Consider the following 17,502-nt stretch of genomic DNA (forward strand, 5'->3'; position numbering starts at 1 on the left):
TTGGACCCACAACATAACCACAACACAAGAAGGATGTTTGCTTATGAAATGCTGTTAGCAAACTGACTGTAATGATCATGGAACTATAGCTCATATTAGTGACTAATGGGCGGTATGGTGGCTCAGTGGTTTACACTTTCACCTCACAGCAAGAAGGTTGCTGGTTCGAGCCCGGCTGGACTAGTTGGCATTTCTCTGTGGAATTTGCATGTTCTCCCCCTGTTGATGTGGGTTTCCTCCGGCTGCTCCGATTTCCCAAACAATGCAAAGACATGCACTATCCGCTTGTTAAGTGGTTTCCGGGCAGTTTCCGAATGCAAGCTGCCATTCAGTTGAGTTGAGAAATCGTTCGTTTATGATCGCGTTTTATTCCTGTCACACATTAAAGTTAATTTTACATAAAGTCAAAGTGTACACAACAATCTCTGGACTTACTGCATAACAAATACCAAAAATTTTACAATTTATAAAAAATTAATCACTTTCTGGCCATCGGATATTAGGCATGGACATATATACTGCCATCGTGATTTTCGAAAGTATTAAATCGATTTGTAAACATTTATTATAACCATTTCATGAGTCTCCCCATTCAGTTGAATAGAGCGCTTGGACCCGGAAGCCGCTCTGCGTGACGTCACACTTAACAATCGGATAGGTGAATTGGATAAAATTAGTCGTAGTGTGTGTGTGTGTGTGTGTGTGTGTGTGTGTGTGTGTGTGTGTGTGTGTGTGTGAATGTGAGAGTGTATGGACTTGCATTGCAAATCAATTAAGTTAACATAATGGTTTTTACGATTTTAGGTTGATTTTAAGTTGATTCAACACAAAACAATTCAGTTTTAACCTAAGTACTGCACTTGATAATTTAAGTTGAATTTACTCAAAAAAACTCTGCAGCAAATAGTTTTACAATTTTAAGTTGAGTCAACTTATTTTTTAAAGTGTATGCTTTATTCTGGTATGTGTGGCTTCAAAACTTGCTGCACAGTTTTTTGTTTTTTTTTTAGTTGATTTAACTTTTAACCCAAGTACTGCACTTGATAATTTAACTTGAGTTAAAAAGTTCTGCAGCGACTTGCTTTACAATTTTAAGCTAATTCAACTTTGAACTTCTAACAGATATATATATATATATATGCCTTATGAAATCAGAATGCTTAATTACCAATGTCTTACTTTAATTGAACTTTATGTGTATGTTTACACAGTTTGTTGTTGAATCTTTTTTTTCTGCCATAAATGCATCCACACACATTTATGAACTTAATAATTCCTCAAAGAGCTGTCTCTTTTCTTAAAAGGAGCATCACACATCAAAGAGATTCTTCAAAAGCTCACACTACAGTGGAACACTTTTGATTCTGGAGCACTGGCTCTGTTCTAAACCCTAGTGAGTCACCTAACTAGACATCAAGGGTGCACTTCTAGGGTTTCCAGCAGATGTTGATTAGAATTATTTAATCTGGATCAAAGGCAGAGTTAAGGCAAAACACATTTGTAAAACAAATACTGAAAAAGCTACAGCAAAAAGAATGGCCAGATTACAAAAAAAAAAAACAGTACTTAGGTTAAAACCACTATGTTACTTAATTGGGGGCGAAGCAGTGGCGCAGTAGGTAGTGCTGTCGCCTCACAGCAAGAAGGTCGCTGGGCCGCTGGTTCGATCCTTGGCTCAGTTGGTGTTTCTGTGTGGAGTTTGCATGTTCTCCCTGCATTCGTGTGGGTTTCCACTGGGTGCTCCGGATTCCCCCCACAGTCCAAAGACATGCGGTACAGGTGAACTGGGTACACTGTAAAAAAAAAACTAATTTTACAGAAAATATCTCTAAATTTTTTACAGTAATTTTTTGTCATTTCAAATTATATTCAAAACTTAGTAAAATGACAAATAATCTCTCTAAATTAACAGTTTGACTTTCATTTTAGGTACTTTATCATTAAAGACAAATTACTGACATTTTTATTTTTTATACAGGGAAGTTACAGTATTATTCATACAGGATTTTTTCTGTTATTTTAAATTATATTCAAAAGTTCGTAAAAAATTACAAACAATATCTGTAAATTAACGGCTTGACTGTTATTTTATGTACTAAATAAGTAATGACAAATTACAGCAATTTGTCTGTTTTATACAATAAAATTGCCTTATTATTTACACTACTTATTACTTTTATTTTTAAGTACATTTAAAATAACGTAAAATTAAAGTAATAAATAGTAATTACTTGCTCTGTAAAAAAAATAAAAAATCATAAAAAAAAGGTCAAATGACTGGCAGCTACGGCTGCCAAACAAAAACCATGAAATTACGGTAAAATTTATTTGTTGAAATAAACTGCAAAAACTAATAAATCTACAGATATTTTCATTAAAATGTTTACAGAAAAACACTGTTATTTTACAGATATTTCCTAGATTATTACGATCAAATCTGTTCAATAAAGTTACACACTAAAGAGCACTCACATACACCTGTTGTGGATTCTGCTGATTGCACACACACACACACACAGTCGGAGGATCATTATAAACTGATTACATGCACTTTAAAAGCAGCATAGACCAATTGCTTAGTTTTGTTATAATGTTACTGTGAACATTATGACGCGTTTCTCTTCTCTTGCCTTGTTTTGTCAATTGTTCACGTGGTTTGCTGACCATTTGTTTGACCATTTGCCTGTTATTTGACCATGACTCTGGATTCCCTGCAAAATGTTACATCTGTTTGCCCCTGTGTTGACTGTTGCTTGCCTTTGGATCTGCACTCATTTGTCAGCGTCCCCTTCCCGTTTCAGTTCCATTTCATTTAAGATTTGGAACTGAATCATTCCATATAACTTAAACCTCTACATGTTTTACATAAACACTATTCAATAAAATGTAACAACTGTAATTTTAAAGTTGTGAGAATTTTAATCAGTTGTATCTCGTTTGCTGTTTTTTCCAAAAATTTTGATCCAAAATAAAACTGTTAAATTACGACCATGAGCATGTCTTGGCATTTTATTGAAGGTGTTTAATCGTAATGATTTAGGGAAAATTCTTTGAAATAACCTTGTTTTCTCTTGAACTTTTAGTGCTGTCACTTTATTGATGGTGTTCGATTGTAATAATCTAGGAAAAGTCTGTAAAATAACAGTGTTTATCTGTAAACACTTTAATGAAAATATTTGTAGATTTATTATTTTTTCCACTTTATTTCAACAAAGACATTTTACCATAATTGTATGGTTTTGTTTGGCAGCCGTAGCCGTAGACTTTGTTTTTACGATTTTTTTTCTTACAGTGTAGGCTGAATTGTTCGTAGTGTATAAGTGTGTGTGTGAGTGTTTGTGGATGTTTTCCAGAGATGGGTTGCAGCTGAAAGGGTAGCTGCGTAAAAATGTGCTGGATAACTTGGCGGTTCATTCCACTGTGGCGACCCTGGATTAATAAAGGGACTAAGCCGACAAGAAAATGAATGAAGGAATGAATGAATGTTACGTAATTGATTTGCATTGAGACGAGATGAAGGGATTGGGTGGAACCCAGCTTTATTTACAATGTTGATCTCAAACAGCTTGCATTTGTTTACATAATATAGAAATAATTCATTTCCACACAGCCCTGAGACGCCAAATCCGCATTATACAAAGCAACACAAGAGTCTTGACAATTGTGCATCAACCTCCATTTTCAGTGCTAAAAATGACATGGATAGATAATAGTGGCACTCTTCGGAACAATATTGACATGATTAAATAAACAGCAGAACAGATGAGCTCTCAGAACTGCTGCCCTCTTGTCTCATTTGCCTGATTTCATTTGGCTTAATTGAATACCCAGCAAGAAATGGGCCCTTTAAACGGCAGTGCTGTTTTGGAAAGCGCACGTGCATCAGCCTGATGGACTTAAGTGTAGCTCTTTATTAATATTCAAAGAGCATTGATTTTCCTAAGTGTATCTCAGATATTACCGCTGCTCTGGCCCGTGTTGAAGGGGTTTTCTGTCAAGGTACAGGAAATGTCGAGCAACCAATTTCTCCTCTGGGATTATAATAGATTATCCATCAATCCAGAGGTAATAAAGCAAGTGCTATCAAACACTCCTGCAAAGAAAAAGCAATGCCATGCTGAGGCTGGAGTTTTGGCATGGACGTGCTGCATTTGTGCTAGAAGAAATCAGCACAACTTTGCCTTCCTGGAAAGCAAATCCTTTGTTACTTAATTGGGGGCGAAGCAGTGGCGCAGTAGGTAGTGCTGTCGCCTCACAGCAAGAAGGTCGCTGGGCTGCTGGTTCGATCCTCGGCTCAGTTGGCGTTTCTGTGTGGAGTTTGCATGTTCTCCCTGCATTCGCGTGGGTTTCCACTGGGTGCTCCGGATTCCCCTCACAGTCCAAAGACATGCGGTACAGGTGAACTGGGTACACTGTAAAAAAAAAACTAATTTTACAGAAAATATCTCTAAATTTTTTACAGTAATTTTTTGTCATTTCAAATTATATTCAAAACTTAGTAAAATTGTAACGAATATGGCAGCTTACCATTCATCCGCCCACCAGAGGGAGCTCTCTCCCGAATATTGACTGGGTACTTCCTCTGTGGTACTTCCTGGTAGCTACCATATATAAGCACACTGCTTATGTGTGTTCATTGCGAAGTATTGCCAGTTTCACTGCCTACTAAGCGGTTTTCCTACTGCTATTTCTGCCATTGTTTTATGACTTTTTTGCCTGCTCTTTTGACTGCTGTTTTTGGATTTTGGACTCTGCCTTGTTTGCCTTTTTGGACTGCCTCTTTGTTTGCTTATCGTTGCCTGGTTCATGATCACGATTCTGCCTATTGTTTGATACTAGTTGTTTGTATAATAAGCCTCCAGCTTTTGGATTCAATCCGCCTCCATGTCTTCACCTACGGCTCCCTCACAAAAATGACAAATAATCTCTTTAAATTAACAGTTTGACTTTCATTTTAGGTATTTTATCATTAAGGACAAATTACTGACATTTTTATTTTTTATACAGGGAAGTTACAGTATTATTCATACAGTATTTTTTTTTTTGTTATATTAAACTATATTCAAAAGTTCGTAAAAATTACAAACAATATCTGTAAATTAACAGATTGACTGTTATTTTATGTACTATATAAGTAATGACAAATTACAGCAATTTGTCTGTTTTATACAATAAAATCAGCACAATTTTGCCTTCCTGGAAAGCAAATCCTTTGTGTGTGTGTGTGTGTGTGTGTGTGTGTGTGTGTGTGTGTGTGTGTGTGTGTGTGTGTGTGTGTGTGTGTGTTAAAAAGCTTTTATCTGTTGATAAGATCATTATTTAAGATTTTACACTTATTTGCAATAATTTAGCATAGTATTGCTACTAATAAAATGCGCCGGGTATATAATAGGGCCCTTAGAGTTCTATCAAAACTGAAAATGTTCTCATCATTCACTTTCTCCAAGTGAATGTCTTTTTGTCTTTTTTTTTCACAAAAGAAGACATGAAGAAAACTGGATACCTGTAAACATTGACACCCATCGTATGCTAAAGCACTGCAGTGTTTGGGTGTTTGAATGAGGTAATTAGTCTACTTAAATGTGTATATTCCAAAGTATAAAGCTGATTGGTCTGTTCTTGTCACGTGACTCGCGGTTTCAACTGGGTGCGCCTGGGAAATACGAGTATGCGCAATATGCACACCCAATGGGGTATATGCCGAAGCATGCTAATAGGACTTTTAATTTGCCAGTAACCTGGGTTAAGTGCTTCCGGCGAATTGAATGTCAATGCAAAATCCGGTGCGTTTAAAGTCTGTTTTCTTTAAAAATCAGCGATCGCCACTGGCTGAGTGATATCCGATTTAAAGTGGGTCTCAGATTGTATAAGAAGCACAGCATTAAATTACATTTCCCCTGCCATATCTTTATAATATGAGCATTTATTTTTACCCCAGTAAATTCAATGGAGCTTTTGCGTTAGCCTGCCGATTCTGACGGGCGCTTGCGAGTAAACAGCTTTTTGTCTCGTTTTACGCTTGAGCAACTAAATAAATGCTAAAGTTTATTTAACTGAATGTATTTTAATGACATTACAACATCAATGCTGTATAAGTAACCATATAAAATGGAAAAAAGTTCACAATAACAGGTTACCGGAAGTGTATCAGCATGGGAGCAGCACTAGCTTGGCATATACCCTATATGCACGTGCACGCAAAAGACGCAACATGTGAAAGTCTCCATAAGCCTCTACGCTTCTCTTCACATTCAGACGATGAGTATTGTCATGGAATGCCTTCTGTTCTAGTGCTGAACAATTTGCTGGTCGAGTTAAAAGCAGTCGAAAGTTCTGTAAACTAAATTTCTCAGCAACATTTTTGTTTTTACGCTTAATGAAATCAATGAAATGTCTGTATTTCCACTTGAAGAAGCGACCCCTCCTGTCGGCAGCTGTTTCAGCTTCTGTTCTCCAGCAATTTAACTGACGTTGCAGCAGAAAACGTGATTTAAAGAGCCCATATTATGGGTTTTTGAAAGTTCCCCTCCATGTAGTGTGTAACACAGCTCTAAGTGAAGTGAAGTATCCAGCTAAGGCTTAAATCTGTTAGTGTTCAGTGTTTAAAACTGTTGATTCATCTATAAAAGAGTCGACTCATAGTGCTTCAAACGAGTCGCCTTGATACCGAGTCATTAGGTGTTTCGCCATGACGTACGAACGAAACCAAGTTATTCACGTGCACGCGCAAACCCGGGAGATTTCAAACCTGAGGCCCCGCCCTCTGACGCAGAAACCCAGACACACACACACAAACATGCCGGTCGATTGAAGTCACACTGCAGATGGATATTATCGAGTCTCTACCCAAAGATGAAACCTCAGCATTATAACCAAGCAGTTGGAAACTACTGGAAACTTCCGGAAACTACATGCTACAAAGAATACTTCATCGGCGTTTGTTAAAGGAAGGATCAGTAAAGAGTAACTTACTGATGGACGTCAGGATGGGTTTCTTCCTCCATTTCTCAAGTGTAAGTACGTGCGATTAAAGTTGTTGCCTCGTTGACTCTAGCTTGCAAATGTATTTAGTTGTGATTTGTTACTTGTAACCGAGTGTACTGTATCAGGTTAACTGGCTATATTCTCTTATCGCGTGCAAAGTCACGTTAAAAACGCGACGCGTGCTGCTTTGTTAACGGAGCTCCGTGGTAGAGGTCCTGACCAGATTACTGCGGCGCGGGAATAAATTACCGAATAAATCGCGGGAGCGGTCGGTAACGGGTTTAATTTGGGACGGGAGCGGGCTGTCTAGCAATATCGCGGATATTGCTATGCGAATGAGAGAGAGAGAGAAAGTTTTGCCTGTGTGTCTGCTTGGTGCTTGTGTGTGTGTTAGTGCACGCGTGCGTATGAGAGAGAGAGAGAGCTTTGTCTGTGTGTGTGTGCTTGGTGCTGTGTGTGTGTTTATGCCAAGCTGTCTGGACTGTTTAGCTGGTTGATTTTCGGTTTTGTTCTCCCCCGCTATTTAGCGGGATCGGGCGTGGCGGGCAGAAAACGGGGCGGGTCAGGCACCGGGACAACAAATTCTTAATATAAGCGGGAGCGGTCGGGTTCAGGCTAAAACCTGGCGGTGCGGGCGGAAGCGGGAGCATTGTCGTCCGGAGGTGTGTGTGTGTGTTTGTGTGTGTGTCCACGCCTACACTATCGAGCGTGTATGAACTGTGATTACTTTTATATTGCTGATTAGCTGTTGGGCATTTCACTCTCTGACTGAAGGCAGTCGACCAATCGCGACAGACTGTCATCGGTCCAATCAGCGCAGATTAGCTTCGCGCTAAGGAGGGGTTTGGGAACAAATGAATCACTGGACGATTCATGCGGGAGTCGCTGGAATAATTAGGTAAAAATAAATGCAGATTATAAGACAATAAAAGTGTTTTTTGACCTTGCATGCATATTAGACTGTTGTTGGAGACCCTTACAACCAAGATATGACCCTATTTCATGTATAATATGGGCTTTTTAAAAGAAGCTTTTTTTGAAACTATGTTTGTAACGTCAGTAACGCAATTACACTGACTTTAGTAGCTGTAATCAAGTTACACAAATGTAAAGTGTAATTCGTTACATTACTGCATTCCTCAAAAATGTAATTCGATTACAGTAACGCAACTCTGACCATAGTGAAAATGTCTGTCTACTCTTGAGTTTGCCAGGCATGCTTTTGAATCACTGCGTCCCTATACTGCGCTTCCTGTGCAGTCATGTCCTGTCCACATGCGGAGTGATTCCTGAGCGAAATGGCCTGACCTTTGCCCCTTCATTTAAACATGCTTGTCATCATGGCGAGCCTCGCTGGCTGCTTGTATCATTTGTCTTTCAGCAGACGTGAGCAGTCTCTTTAGAAATGCATGCTGCGTTCAGTCCGCGCTTTGTTTTCCCAGCGTGCTCTTCCTGCAGGAATGTTCAGGAGAGACCTGCAGCTCGGGCACGCCGGAGACGCTTGGCTGGAGCAATTGTAGCATCCACTCAAAAGCAGAGACTGTGTTTTCTTTGGACGGTGGGGAGCAGGGCCTGCTGTAATTACAGTGTGTGCTGAAGCAGAGAGACTCGCTGTTTGTGTGTGTGTGCATCTCTAAATGCGCAGTTTAATGCGGTGTTGGTAAGTCTGTCAGCTCAGCGCTTCTGTTCCAGACTCATGATTTCCATAATAAGAGGGAGAAATGGCACGTTTGGAGACAGGGAGATGTTTCCGTCGGCTCAGGCTGCAGGAATGTGGAAATACACCGATCACACGCTAAGACCGTTTGAGGGTTACATTTACATGTAGACATTTAGCAGACGCTTTTGTCTAAAGTGACTTACAATTGAGGAGGCATTCAGTGATTCAACGGGAAGAGCCAATACACTACCTGACAAAAGTCCTGTGGTCTATTCAAGTTTTATGAAGAACAAATAATAAGTTGACTTCTAGTTGATCACTTGGTATCAGAAGTGGCTTATATGAAAGGCAAAGGCCTCTAGATTATGCTTATTCGTCCAAAATAAACTCTGATCATGGCTTGATTATTAGTTATTTAATTAGGACAGTAAGATCTGACTTTGCTTAGACATGAGTCTTGTCACTGAACAGAAATAATGTCCAGTATAGAATATAAAGTCCTGCTGCAGTGGAGACAGAATGAATATTGTGTCTGACTCCATCGTGAGCTTGGAGGACTGCATCCATACATCTCTGACATGACTCAGATTACTTATTAATAAAGTCATCTGGAATGGCAAAGAAAGCGTTCCTGCAGGACTCCCAGAGCTCATCAAGATTCTTTGGATTCATCTTCAAGTTGTGCTTGATAATGTTCATGTCTTGTGAATGGGCTGGCCAATCCTGGAGCAGCTTGACCTTCTTTGCTTTCAGGAGCTTTGATGTGGAGGCTGTAGTATGAGAAGGAGCGCTATCCTGCTGGAGAATTGTCCCTCCTGTGGTTTGTAATGTAATGAGCAGCACAAATGTCTTGATACCTCAGACTGTTGATGTTGCTGTTCACTCTGCAGATCTCTCGCACTGCCCCCTAGTGGTCCAGAGATATAACAAAGTACTTTTTTTTTTTTTTTGCTTATAACTTCTCAACCATTTGTTCAATTCTTGAATACTCTCAATAGTTTTATATTCAATTATACTCAAACGTAAATACCACTATAATAGTCTTAATTTTCCATCGTAAGTTTTTTCGACATTTAGATTTTTTTGCAAAACCTATTTTAACGTTCTTGTTCTAGTCCGTTTGTCCGATTTTCACCAAAATTAAATCCCATGATCTACAGACCATGCTGACCAAAAGTTTTTGAATTAAAGTTGATTAGACCAACCATTTTTGATTACATTTCTAACTAATTTAACGTAGAAGATGCGAAATTGTACTTGAGGAAATATCTTCGTAATGCATTAACATATTTATACTAAACTTACTTAACATAATAAACCAACCCTAGTGGTTCGGATATATACGAAATGACTTTTTTTTGCTCATAAATTCTCAACCCATTGTTCAAGTCTCATTAAAAAAATTCTCATAAATACTCTCAATAATTTTATATTCAATTATACTGAAACGTAAATACCACCGTCTTAATTAATCAGTCTTTGATGCTGTCATAATGTTGGGTAAAAAATAAATGCCAAATAAATGATTGTTTTGACATAATACACTGAAATATATATACAGTTGAAGTCAGATTTATTAACCCGCTTTTCAAATGTTTTTTCTTTTTTAATTATTTGCCGAATGATGTTTAACGGAGAAAGGAAATTTTCACAGTATATCTGATAATATTTTTTCTTCCAAAGAAAGTCTTATTTGTTTTATTTTGGCTGGAATAGAAGCAGTTTTTAATTTTTTAAAAGCCATATAGCAGGTTAGGGTAATTAGGCAAGTTATTGTAAAACGATGGTTTGTTCTGTAGACTATCAAAAAAGTCGAATGAAAACAAATAAGACTTTTCCAGAAGAAAAAAAAAACTGATTTCGAACTGATTTAACGTAGAAGATACGAAATTTTACTTGAGGAAATTTCTTTGTAATGCATTAACATATTTATATTAAACTTAATAAAGATAATAAACCACACCTAGTGGTTCGGATATATACGAAATGACTATTTTTTTGCTCATAAATTCTCAACCCATTGTTCAAGTCTCATTAAAAAATTCTCATAAATACTCTCAATAATTTTATATTCAATTATACTGAAACGTAAATGTCACCGTCTTAATTAATCCTAATTTTCTGTCGTAAAATTTTTTTTGCAAAACCCATGATTTACAAACCATACTGACAAAAAGATATGGAATTCAAGTTGATAAGATGAACCATTTTGATTAACTTGCAAACAAATTTAACATGCAAGTTGTGAAAATAGACGAGGCAATATCTCCGTAACGCATTGACATATTCACAACCATCGTCTAAGGTTACAGGCATTTTTTTGGCGCACCGCCCCCTAGTGGTCTGATATAACATGGCAAATTTTCTCATAACTTCTTAACCCTTAGTTCAATTCTTAGAAAAGTTCTCAGAAAAAGGTCTCAATAATTTTAAATTTAATAATACTCAAATATAAATACCACCATAATAGTCTTAATTGTATAAATATTTAAACACATTTAATCTTTGTTAAAGTGCCACCATGAAACTGTTTAATTTCTTGTGCCCAAATGGTTTAAATTTACTTGAAATTGCTTGAAATCCTGCGATGAGACTATTGGAGGTTCGCACATTGTGATATCGATGCCGAAACGATATATTGTGCAGTCCTACATCAAAACCTGTGTTTGTCTTTGTCATTACAACTTGACATTACCAAGACAACAAAACTTATCATAAATCTGTCGTATAAATTTAGTCAAATGATGTATTTTACTAAAGAAAAACTAAATATGGCATAAATATCATGCAGCCCTAGTTGAAGCTGTTTTCCGAGCGCCAGCGGCCCCAAACTTTCCTGCTGTGGTGTTGGTGTAATTAGTGCTGGTCTATGGGCGTCTCTCTCTCGGTGCCGTTTTCCATGATTATTTTCTCTGTGGCAGAGGGGGTGTGCTGGATAGCAGATGTCTGCTTTTGTGTGAGCATGATTAATTAGCCCGGGTCCGGCCAATTACATGATGAGCGCTTCTGGTTAATAAATGAATGCATCATCTTAATTGTGAGTGAGATGAGGTGGCTTCATTGGAAAGGCACACGAGAGCCCTTAGCACGCAGGCTATTAGCATACACAAACCCCCTGGACGCTGAACCTGGCACGACATGTGTGTGTGTGTGTCATCCAAAGGCCAGAGGTGTCTGAAATGCTCTCATGGGAGTCATTGTGGCTGGAGCTCATTTACTTCTGTTTAAACGCACTTTATTAAATTAACACGCTGACATCATTTACTGTGGGTGTGATGTCAGTGTTAAAGGAATAGCTCTGCAGGCTACTGTGACAATGACTTGGTGTATAGTGTATGTTTGCATGCTGGTGTAGTAGTCTATGCTGTATGGCAGTCTTTGATGCTGTCATAGTGCTGGATAAAAATTAATTGCCAAATAAATGTTTGTTTTGACATCATACACTGAAATATATATATATATATATATACTGTTGAAGTCAGATTTATTAACCCGCTTTTCAAATGTTTTTTTTCTTTTTTAATTATTTGCCAAATTATGTTTAACGGAGAAAGGAAATTTTCACAGTATATCTGATAATATTTTTTCTTCCGAAGAAAGTCTTATTTGTTTTATTTTGGCTGGAGTAGAAGCTGTTTTTAATTTTTTAAAAGCCATATGGCAGTTACGGCTAATTTAGCAAGTTATTGTATAACGATGGTTTGTTCTGTAGACTATCGAAAAAAATTCGCTTAAAGGGGCTAATAATTTTGACCTTAAAATGTTTTAAAATGTTCAAAATGGTGTTTAAAAAAATTAAAAAGTGCTTTTATTTTAGTCGAATTAAAACAAATAAGAATTTTTCTAGAAGAATAAAAAAAATCAGACATACTGTGAAAAATTCCTTGTTCTGTTAAACATCATTCAGAAACTAATAAAAAAAATAAAAAAATAAAAATTCAAAGGGGGGCTAATAATTCTGACTTCAACTGTATATGTAAATACACATATGCATGCATTTATTCGGGAAATGGTGGCTCTTAATGGCGGGGGAAAAAATGTAACCCACTAGCATGAGTAATTTTTATTAACTGGTGTAGGGCAAAATAAAAATGATTAAACATCTGAATGTATGTTCATGTTTAAATAAACAGAGCAAAGTTATAGGGAAATACATCATTTTACAACAAGTTCCCTTTTTAACAGTCATTATGCATTTACTTTGACTATAATTTAATAAAATGGTTCAATTGATATTATTATTATTATTATTATTATTATTATCATCATCATCGTCATTAGAATTAAATATTAAAGTAGAATATACAATTTTAAATAAATCAATTTGATCTTTGAATGACAGAATTGTTTATATCCTATAGTTATATAATTAAGATATAAGTTATAATGAAGATATAAGTTAATATCGTCAACTCCACCGTAAAAAATTATATGATCAGTTAGTCCTGAGAGCATATGTTTTTAGGTCATTGTTACTCATTAAACTAAGTTAATCATGTTCTAACTTAATTTTATAAGTTATGCAAGCGGTTTTAAGTAAGTTTAACTTAATATTGGTTCAATGGACTCATAAGTAGGCCCACACGGAATCTACGTGCGCAGAATTCCGCAGATTTTCCGCAGATTTCGGCCGATTTTTAGAACATCAATAATTCTGTTTATTTACTTGAGTAAATGTTTAAATCTGAATTTATTCAGTTTTTATTCAGTAATTTATTACTTTTTATTTCATATATTAAGGTTTTAGTTATGATACTCGCTGCATACTCCCAAAATAGTTCCGCAGAAATCCGCAGATTTTTACCAAAATTCTCCGCAGAAATAGCAAAAAATGTCCTCAGATCCCGTCTGGCCCTACTCATGAGGTTAATTTGATTCAGCTTAAAAATTTAAGGTAAGCAGGATTTTTTTTTTACAGTGCGTGCAATTTTTAAGTTGTGTGGGGAAAAAGTAATCAAGTTATAAGCCATATCACCCAGCCCTAGTGTCATTGCTCATACTGAACTCTCAAATATTAATTTTTCAATCGACATATTTCTTCTTCTGTGTCTCAAGATTTTTGGTAAATAATTATATTTTTGACTTCAAATGAAATACTTTTGCTCTTAGAGTTCTAATAATGATGCAATGTACTGTGATGATGTAATGTTTGAAGATTTAAAGATTGCATACACTGCCATGACGCTTTCTGGTGTCATTCTCTAATTAGTGGAATGATCATGCGGAGTGTGACGCAATCTTGGCATGCTAATAATGAGGTCATGTTTTGGAATGCGGTGATGTCACGCTTTGAGGATTTGAATTGCTTTCACGGGCAGTGTTTGATATCACTTTTCTTTGTGTTTCCGACAGGTCTCACTAAATGGTAGCGTGAGTGTGTAGTCATCCAGCAGGAGTTTCGGGAACCCCTGCGGTGAGTGCCATCTTCAAATCATGGTGCCACAAACCCGACAGGGCTCCGCTCGCCACGGTGCCACGTCCCTACTGCTGCTGCTCTGCCTGGCGGTGCCAATCCACGCAGACAGTGAGTATCCCGCATTAATTAAAATACATACAGCTATTTTCTGTGGGTGTTATCGAGAGTCTAAGCAACTGTGCGTCTATGATCTTAAAAACGACGAGCGTAGGATTACAAATATCCTGCTGTTTACAGAAGGTGTCAGTCATTTTGCAGCACAGTCTCTAAGAAACAAATAGAAATCTAGTGTTATTTTCTTTTAAACACATTTGTGACCCTGGGCTACAAATCATATGTTGTATGGGAATATTTTTTGGCAATAGTCAGAAATATGGTGCCGCTTAACCGAGGGGTGTCTAAACTTGCTCCTGAAGGGCGAGTGTACTGGAGAGTTTAGCTCCAACCCTAATCAAACACACCTGAACTAGCCAATCAAGCTCTTACTTGATATCCTAGAACAGTGGTGGGCAAATTTTTAGACCCGAGGGCCACATCAGGTTTTGCAAACCAAGTGAAGGGCCACATGTCAAATTCTTTAAAAAATAACTTTTATTTATAGTGGCAGTATGCATGGAAGATGAAATATCGGACAGAAACATGTCACATTAACACAAAACAGATTTTTTTTTAATATTATTAAGTCAAATTTACAAGTGAAATTAATTTGCACTGCTATTTATATTTACATAAGCATCATAAAATAATAAAATAATCCCTTATAAATATAATAATAATAATAATAATAATAATAATAATAATAATAATAATAATAATAATAATAATAATGTAATAATTGTTATAGTGGAGAATAGAAATAATATTGTCTGATAGAAAAAAATCTTATATTAACAAAGTGTCACAATAACCAGCGATCGTACTCCATTGATCACTGGATCTCTCTCACAACAAATATGGACTACACTTCCGCCTTTGATGGACTACATATTCATACAAGCACTCCAGTCACACTCACACATGCTTACTCATCTAGACTGATTACATTCGTACCACCTGAGGATTGTCAGAGACTCATTGCATTCACCATTTAAGCCACACACTTACCCTTTCAGTTTGCCAAGTCTTGTTTTTCTGTTGATGACTTTATAACGCGTTTTCCTTGTCTTGTTTTCCCGTGTTTTTACCTTAGCCTAGATTATCCTTGCACCCTTGTTTGCCACCTACCTTCTGACCTCTTGCCTGTTTACTGACTACGATTCTGGACTGCCTGTACATACCCGTTTGCACCCGTATTGACCATTGCTTGCCTGACTACGATTAAACCTGCATTTGGATCTTACCTCAGTTGTGTGTGGCACCCCTCGTGGTTACACATAGTCACTATTCAGTCAAATTTACAACAACCTAATAAGCAAAGCTTTTAGAATATACAGGTCAATCATCATAAAACTTGATGAAACCACACATCTTTGATCAAATTACTTTTTAAAGTGGATGTATGCATGGAAAATATATTCTATGAAAAAAATTAACACATTTAACCAGCAATTATTGTATAATTTAAGTCAAATGTACAACAATCTCATTTGAGCTTTTATAAATAAGCTCATATCAATCATAAAACTATGAGATAAAACGGAAGAAGAATCTTAGTCTTTGTTATTCCAAGTCATGTTATTATGAGTGTGTTAATGTGAACAATGAGCCTGGTCCCCTCTCTTTGCAGGGGTGTCAAAGTCTAGAGTCTGCTATGGCAAAAACGCGAGGTGCCGCATGCGGTTAAAACGATAGGTGCGCAAGACGCATAAGCAGCGCTCAAAACCCTCGCGGACGTTAGTGAACCATTCAAAAGACGCACCTCTAAATGCATAAAGCGCATTAGGTGTGATCAGCCTGACACATTTTTTCCGTCATTAACGGTCGAGTGCATTTTAATATCCGAGAGTGTGTTCTGAGTCTACTGGTTGCGCTAACTGTACCGCATGCAATACTGCCATCATATGGTGTTCACATGTAATTGCATAATTAATTTACTAATTCTGAACCAAAGTTCAGTTGGCCGCATATGGCCCGTGGGCCGTAGTTTGCCCACCTCTGTCCTAGAATCTTCTAGACAGGTGTGTTGACGCAAGTTGGAGTTAACTCAGCAGGACACCGGCCCTTCAAGACACCCTTGATTTAACTTCAAGGGGTGTTTATAAGACGGTCATATAACCTTTATAATCATGATATGACTCGAATGTGAATGAGATTTAATGCATGCTTATGACAACTGTTATTAAGTGTCATTTGCTCAGTTATGTCATTTTAAATGCAACTATGACATTGTTTGTTGGGACAACTTGACATAAACACATACATCACAACTAGTCTTCATCTTTGTCATGACAACTTGAAATTACCAAGACAACATAACTCGTCATAAATCTGTCATAAACATAATTGTCATAATTGCGGCATTATAATGGTCAATATAATTTTTTTTCCTGATTACATTTTTAGTTTAAGAAACTTTATTTCTTGTTAAAATGTCTTATTAAAAGTGTGTCATTATTATTTAATTGAGAGTCATTATTATTTAATGACATTTTAATGATGAATTTAGCTTGTACCTCTCTAGTTGAGGTAATATATATATATATATATATATATATATATATATATATATATATATATATATATATATATATATATATATATATTATTGATGTTGTTTTTAAATTTATTACATATTTATAATGGCTTTATGTCAATCATGTTTATGACATGATATCCCCGCTAAGGGGTTGTCTACCCAAGCTCATTCTGGAAACGTACCCCCGCGGACGTTTCTCAAGACCGCGATTTATGTGGCCAGAGGTACGTACAGATGCGTTTAGTTTTTTTCAATTGAACGATGCGGGGCGGTGTGGCGCCGCTCCGCTCCTCCTCTTCGCGCTCGCCGGCCAACGACTCGCCTCCGAGTGGAGGGCTTTCCCGATGCAAACAGTTTGTCCGCTTAGCTCACAGTGTTACGACGGCGAAGCGGAGGCCCCAGAGGAGGAGGAGGAGCCGGCAGCGGGGACGACAACCGGGATCGAGTCCGGGGAACAGCGATTCCGGAAATCAGGTAAGACGAAAAACAGAATCCTAAAAATAAGTGCGAGAACGCAGCGGGATCCGAAAACGCGGTCGAAATCGAAGACAAGGGCTTTTGCTTTTTTTTTCTGGACGGCTTTTGCAAACCGTCGCTTGGGTTTAGGGAAGGAAGAGGAGGAGGAGGAAGAGGAGGGTGGCCGAGTCGGCGGCTTTTCGCGCGGGAACGGCACGGGCGCGAATGGCGCGCACTCCCGAGAGGCGCCCGAGACACGAAAAAGCACGCACAGCGGCCTCTCGCAGATCCGCGAAAACAAAAACCGCTCGAATACGTACCTCCCGGGACGTATCTCGCGGTCCGCAGAAA

The 17,502-nt window shown here is 37.5% G+C and overlaps 1 protein-coding gene across 26 annotated transcripts in view; it reads left to right on the forward strand.

The window, feature by feature from the left end:
• The window catches only part of ptprfa (protein tyrosine phosphatase receptor type Fa), a 566,130-nt gene that overhangs the window by 278,984 nt on the left and 269,644 nt on the right, over nt 1–17,502 (forward strand). For all 26 annotated transcript variants that reach the window (XM_087254905.1, XM_087254894.1, XM_087254901.1 and 23 more), the window contains one exon: nt 13,997–14,168. In XM_087254905.1, coding sequence (XP_087111031.1) covers nt 14,078–14,168 — 91 coding nt within the window. In that variant the 5' untranslated portion in view covers nt 13,997–14,077. The remainder of the gene's footprint in view (nt 1–13,996; nt 14,169–17,502) is intronic.

This window comes from Danio rerio, chromosome 6 (genome assembly GCF_052040795.2).
Source record: "Danio rerio strain M-AB ecotype USA chromosome 6, GRCz13ab, whole genome shotgun sequence".
Lineage (NCBI taxonomy): Eukaryota > Metazoa > Chordata > Actinopteri > Cypriniformes > Danionidae > Danio > Danio rerio.